The 6684-nt window shown below is 36.6% G+C and overlaps 1 protein-coding gene across 1 annotated transcript; it reads left to right on the top strand.

The window, feature by feature from the left end:
• Positions 1-343: 343 nt before the first annotated feature.
• Positions 344-5352, top strand: LOC109088565 (homeobox protein MSX-2-like). Its single transcript, XM_019102738.2, has 2 exons — positions 344-746; positions 1985-5352. Exons 1-2 carry the CDS (start codon positions 443-445, stop codon positions 2380-2382), a joined length of 702 nt encoding a protein of 233 aa, XP_018958283.1. The 5' UTR covers positions 344-442; the 3' UTR covers positions 2383-5352.
• Positions 5353-6684: the final 1332 nt, after the last annotated feature.

The raw sequence follows: 6684 nt of genomic DNA, 5'->3' as shown, positions 1-6684 counted from the left end.
AGTAAATTGGGGAGCCTAAGAAAACGTTCAGGAATCGGTTGACCATGACAGCCCGTTGTCTCCTTCCCGGATCACAGGATTTTTTGACATGAAAGGAAAAAAATAGGCAAGCAGCAAAAGAATAAGAAAAAAAAAGAAATAGTCACAAACAGTAGCTAATTGTCACTGCAGTTAGGCCTATTTATCGTTAATTTATAACACTTGAAAAGTAGGATGCATTTCAAAATGCAGTATGCTCCTTTAATTTTCGCTGTGTTTTTGTTGCAATAGCTACTCCACACAAACAGACCCGACAGTCAAACTTCAGCAGAAACTTAAGCCCCGCCCGCTCTTTTCTGATTGGATGACGCGCGTGTTATTAGCTTACAGTACTTCATAGAGGAGTTAAACAGCAGCATGTTCTAAGCATCCGATCTCTCACTGTAAGCTAAAAACCAAGTGCATGGCCCCAGTCATCACCATGACTTCGAGTGGTTTTAAAGCTGAAGATCATCCCCGTGTGATTTTAGGAGATAAAGGAGAGATGCAGACCAGCATCGGCGTGGAGGAGGACGCAGAGAAACCGAAGATTCTCCCGTTCAGCGTCGAGGCTCTGATGGCAGAACGGAGACCGAGCTCCTCCGCCGGAGCGTCGCATACTCACGCGGATCCGGAGCGGACCGGTGCTCGTTTGGCGTTCTCCGTTGACGTTCTGAAATTGTCGGAAAAGTCGGAGCGGAGCGCGTGGATGCATGACCTCTCTCCCCGTGAGTTACAGCAAAGCACTGGCCAAAGCAGAACTTGTGAAGCAATTAACTGTTGCATGCTCTGAATTCGTACATATGAGCTCAGATTCACAGAGGCCCACTCTTTACCAAAATTAATCATTGTTTTATTACAGTAAAATAATTAGAATAAAAAATCGTTTAAATGAATGTACAGTTATGTTATTTACACGTGTGCAGTTTACAAATGTACAAATTTCGAATTCTATGTATAAATATGTCGGTTATGATGGACAATGTATAGTTATGGAAGTTTTAATTGTTCAGACTGAAGATAACCTAAGGGGCAGAAGTTGTAGCAACCATGTTTTTTTGGGTTGCTTACCATTTGTATAACTACAGTTTTACTACAAATACCTTGGGTAAACTATGGTTAATGTAGTCAAACATGGTTAATTTTTATAAGGGACTTGGTTTGGCTTGATTGAGGTCACCAGAAGCATTGATGAATTGTTATACACTAAATTTGCTCAACAAAATTATCAAAGGCATATTCCTAAAGGCGTTTAAGACTGCACTGACCATGTTTAAGTGCACCAATAATGTGATTTCTTCCAATAACTTAAGACATTTAAGTGCCTGTTTATTGAGATTAAAATCTGCATATTCTACTACGATTATGATTGCTACTATTGTGAACTTATGTGTGACCATGGGCCACAAAACCAGTCATAAGGGTCTTTTTTTCTTTTTTTTCCCCCATTTTTTAAAAATATATAAATAATCTTTCCATTGATGTATGGTTTGTTAGGAGGACAATATTTTAAAATCTGGAATCTGAGGGTGCAAAAAAAATAAAATATTGAGAAAATTGCCTTTAAATGTGTCCAAATTAAGTTCTTAGCAATGCATATTACTCATCAAAAATTAAGTTTTGATGTATTTATGGTAGGACATTTACAAAATATCTTCATGGAACATGATCTTTACTTAAATTATTTTTGGCATAAAAGAAAAAACAATAATTCTGACACATACAATGTATTGTTGACTTTTGCTACAAATATATCCATGCTACTTATGACTGATTTTGTGCTCCAGAGTCACATTTGCATCAGTTTGATCTAAGTATTGTGTTTACATGAAGCACATTTAATGCAATATTACCTAAATCTCATTATTTTGCATTATGAGGTTGCATGTGACAGTAATCGTTTTGCAGAGCTCAAAACTAGTGTAAGAAATGAGTGTAAAGGTCGATGTGTTGTTGTTGTCTCCAGCGTGTCCTCTGAGAAAGCACAAAACCAACCGAAAGCCTCGGACCCCGTTCAGCACGTCGCAGCTGCTGGCGCTGGAGCGGAAGTTCCGTCAGAAACAGTACCTGTCCATCGCAGAACGGGCCGAGTTCTCCAGCTCGCTGAACCTGACCGAGACTCAGGTGAAGATCTGGTTCCAGAACAGACGAGCTAAAGCCAAGCGGCTCCAGGAGGCCGAACTCGAGAAGCTAAAAATGGCCACTAAACCGATGCTTCCTCCTGCCTTCGGCTTTTCTTTTCCAGTCGGTGCTCACGCTCCGGCTTCATACACGGGATCGCATCCGTTTCACAGACACTCGGTGAGCATGACTCCAGTGGGACTGTACACACACATGGGATATAGCATGTATCATTTAGCTTAAAGGACGATCGAGTGCATCAGAAGGGACTTTCTCTCCATCTTCAGCAGTTCTGTTCCAACAAAAGTGGACATGGTTTTCTTTAATGGTGGCATTTCACACAGCCTGTACTTTCACAAAGAGTTATGAAAACCGATTTGGTCAAAGGTAGGTCAGGTGAAAACAGTCTGTATCTCACACTTGCATTCGTAGCAATGCGTTTATGATTCAAACTCGCATGAATGTTTTAAACGATAGCATTTTAAAAATAAACAACACTGACTGTTGTTTAAATGATTCCCTTCGAAAGGGATCTGAAATGTAAAATATTGTACATTTGGACAAAAATACCATTTATATGATGAATATATTTGTTAAATAAATTAACGACAAATGGTCTATTCTTTGTTTTTCTCCTTTGTTTAGCAGAAACATGGTCTAGTTTGTGAGAGGGATTCTAGGCATTTAAAAGCACATCCCAAAATGGAACCCAAATATTTCCTAATTTGATGATGACTCATTGCAAAAAAACAAACAAAATTCCTAACTCCTTCAAAATCATGCAAAGCAGATTAAAGAGTCAATCATATTTTCAGTTGTTTTATGAGGCTGGCATATATCAGTGACATTTAAAACCACTCAACAGTTCTACACATATTAATTTGTGGATCCAGATTAACATCAAAGGTTTCTTGCTCAGCACACTGTGTCCACATGGTAATGGTACATAATTTCTTACAGAAATAAATCGATGTAAAACGTAACTCGAAAAAGAACAGGCAGTCTTTGAGTGTCGTGGTGAAAGTGCATTTAAACTGTCATCTATCATCTGGCTGGAGTGTATTTCCACAGCTGTTGCTTATTGCTTTGAAATAACCCACTTAGATTTCCTTGGCGCCGCTAGACCTCGAGGAGACCAACATCTACAAAACCGTCACTTGTGAGAAGTTCAAACTAGTGAGTGAAATTAAAGATTGGACTTGGACGTGAAATTACCTTAAACGATTGGACTGGAATCCTCTTACTGAAGGGATGAAATTACAGCGAGCACACCGTGAGTTTGGAGGACCTGCAGCACATTAAAGATAATGTTTACAGTCAGTAACGCATCGAGAGCAAGCAAGAGATTCATTTAAGGGTGAATAAATGTCACTGATGAATTTTGCATCGATTATATGCGCATAACGCAATTTCAACAAATCTATAGTTAAAATGTCAAGTAATCTTGTAGGCTATTATAAAAAGTATTAGCTGCGTAGTATTTTATTTTATGAAAATATCATTGACTCTGGGACACATGTTGGCTTGGTGCTTCAAAAACGTTTAATCATTCTAGAGATGACCATCGAAAAAACGCATCTATGAAATATCAGAATGAATATCGTTTCTGTGTGAAAAAAGGGCCATTCTGCTGGGACTGGAGTCACTGCTCGGTAATTAATAAAAGCCCTAATGACAATAAGATAAGAATCACACGGGTGAGCGCGCCGGCTGAAAGCGAGGACGAGCTCACAAAAGATCTGAGGGGAATCCGTCCCTTCTTTTCAGAAGAGGTCACTCTCTCTCTCTCTTCACGCCCCGGGCTAAAAGGGAAACAAAAGTCACTTGTTTTTATCATCCAAAATATCACAACGGGAAGTTTGCGAAGAGAATCGGCGCTTCGTTTGACTGGCGCCACGTCCATCATTCTGTCTCCAGTCAAAGACTCGAGCTCAGACCTGGAGTTTGACTGCTAATATAACCTATAAAACCAGTCTAAACGAAACTAAATTAGGGTTAAACATTAAAATAATAAAACCTTAAATTAAACTTTTAAATAATAAATTAACCACAGTTGACGTTGTTATTTCCATTCACTTGAAAGGAATTAAACGCACATGCGATCGGTGCAAATGCCTTACAGCTTTTTTATATTATGGTATAAAATGGTTGTTCTTCTTTCCTGTTTAAAGAAGCTTTTTTCAACGTTCCAGTCAGTGTTTTCCATGACATTTCAGACATTATAATGTGTCGGTACTGGTGCTTATTTGATTTGATTATATTGACAAATTCCATTTAAAAGAAAAATATAGCCTATATATTTTCTTTCCGTACTGTTAACTCCGAATTTGGCATTTCTGAAAATATTTCTGAAGCACTATCTGTTTAAAAGAGAGAGAGACGAATATTTGAAGACCCAATATTTATAGTCAACTTCCCTGGAATATATTACGTCAACTAATTGCAAAAATATTTTCCATTCACTTGAATGACACACATCGGAGAAAAAAACACCAATAAAGTCTGGAGGAACTGTCCATGAAACAAATGCGGCATCGAAAACAGCATAATTATTTTGGTTTCAAAGTCGCATCTGCATTAAAAGCTGCGACGTCGGATGTGGATTTGATTTTGTCATAAGCTATAGCGCCCCCTCACGGTTCATGCAACTTTAAACTATTTGCAGGATATTTACTCAGCATTTAACTGAAAACGGGTTGTTTATAATAATAGAAAACCATCGCTTTAAACGTTTTTTAAATCACAGTTTCAGTGTTTTATTTGAAATGCACGTTGACATAGGCCCTACACTGAAAACTGAGACCGTGAGAAAAATACATAAAGTTCTGCCATCTGCTTAAATAAAAGACCAGTTTATATAGACACGTAAAACCCAACTGAAAAATAATAGGCCTATAATATTAACAACATACAGATAAACCCAACCACACAATTTTATCATTACGACTAGTAATAATACAATACGTTTCTCTCTTTATAGCCCTGTGATGATGGATGTTTACATCGTGTTGTTTCAATTCAATTTCATGATTTTTGTTTTCATGATAAGCTTCTCTGGCAAGAAACATAAATGCCCATGTGAATACAAAATAATATATGATTCTGCAAAATAAGATGGAAAAAAAAAAGGTAAAAATGAGAAAAGCTACACCAGTGCATGAATATCAGCATGATCGTGGATTAAGGTGCTAAATCAACAATACATTGTATGGATTAAAATTATACATTTCTCTTTTATGCCAAAATCATTAGGATATTAAGTAAAGATCATGTTCCATGAAGATATTTTGTAAATTTCATACTGTAAATATATTAAAACTTAATTTTTGATTAGTAATATGCATTGCTAAGATCTTCATTTGAACAACTTTAAAGATGATTTTCTCAATATTTTGATTATTTTTTTTTGCTCAGTTTGATTATTTTTTTTTAGTTGTTTGTATCTCAGACAAATATAACAAACCATACATCAATGGAGAGATGATTTATTCAGATCTCAGATGATGCATAAATCTCAGTTTAAAAATAAAATGGTTTGTGCTCCAGGGTCACTTATGCTGCTGGCTGTCCTTTCAGCAGAGAATAAAAAAAAAAAAATCACACATTACAACTATTAATTAAAAAAATATTTGAACACACATTCTAACTGAAGCTGCATTTTTACGTCCGAATTTATGCATTCACAAAAATAATGCATATAAAAATTTAAATATGTAAAATAAGAACAATACTATTAAAATGAATCAATGCTGCCAAATCACTCCAGCAGCTCAGAATGATGCAGAACTTTTGAGTCACAGACAAAACCGAACTCCATCAAAATTACAGACTGAAATTAATGTTGTCATAGAGATTACTGGTGTAATTTTGAGTTTTCTTATTAAATAATGAGATGATTATAAAAAAAAAAACATGGAACCGTAAACATGATGAAAATTTGCCTGAAACGCTGGTAAAAACAGTGATTATAACACTTAGGTCGGGTCTCAGCAAACCACTGTTGTAAATAAACTCTTTTCTGGCTTGTTTTAAAAGTGTGTTTCATTTAGCCAACCACAAAATGATTGCTGCCTGTGTTTTATGATGCATTGCTCGTTCGCTCGAATGCCACGCAGCGTTAACGGGCAGAATTATTCACCCCCTGATGGTTAAGAGCGTTTGTGTTATAGTTTTCTGGCTGAATCAGTAGTGGATTACACTCATATCAATGTATCAGCACTCGAGCTTTTGAATTTGTTTAAACATTAAACTGTTTCATTACATTTCTGTAGGCTAAATGTGTTCACAGTATTATATTCACGGCTCGTTTCCCACCAACGCACGATAACCTTCTGTGTATTCTAAACACAAAGGAGTTTTGTCTAGACACCTAATTCTCGAGCGTCTGATTGGCTGTCAATCGTTCATCAGCTGGAAAAAAATCGCTCTAAAAATGATTCCAAAGATCCTCTGTGTCGTTATCGTTATTATTGGGATTCATTTTAAACTTATAGTATAATTTATCACTTGTTTAAAACCAATTTTTAATCTCATCCGTTTTTAGAT

Source organism: Cyprinus carpio, chromosome B14 (genome assembly GCF_018340385.1).
Source record: "Cyprinus carpio isolate SPL01 chromosome B14, ASM1834038v1, whole genome shotgun sequence".
In the NCBI taxonomy this organism is placed as follows: Eukaryota; Metazoa; Chordata; class Actinopteri; order Cypriniformes; family Cyprinidae; genus Cyprinus; species Cyprinus carpio.
Note: the sequence above shows the minus strand (reverse complement) of the source record. Positions and strands in the feature narration are given on the sequence as shown.

What these genes read in the sequence shown, in the direction of transcription:
- LOC109088565 (XM_019102738.2), top strand. Translation starts at nt 443, where the DNA reads ATGGCCCCAGTCATCACCATGACTTCGAGTGGTTTTAAAGCTGAAGAT. An exon ending in GATGCATGACCTCTCTCCCC is followed by an intron (nt 747 to 1,984) that starts GTGAGTTACAGC and finishes TGTTGTCTCCAG; the next exon opens with CGTGTCCTCTGAGAAAGCAC.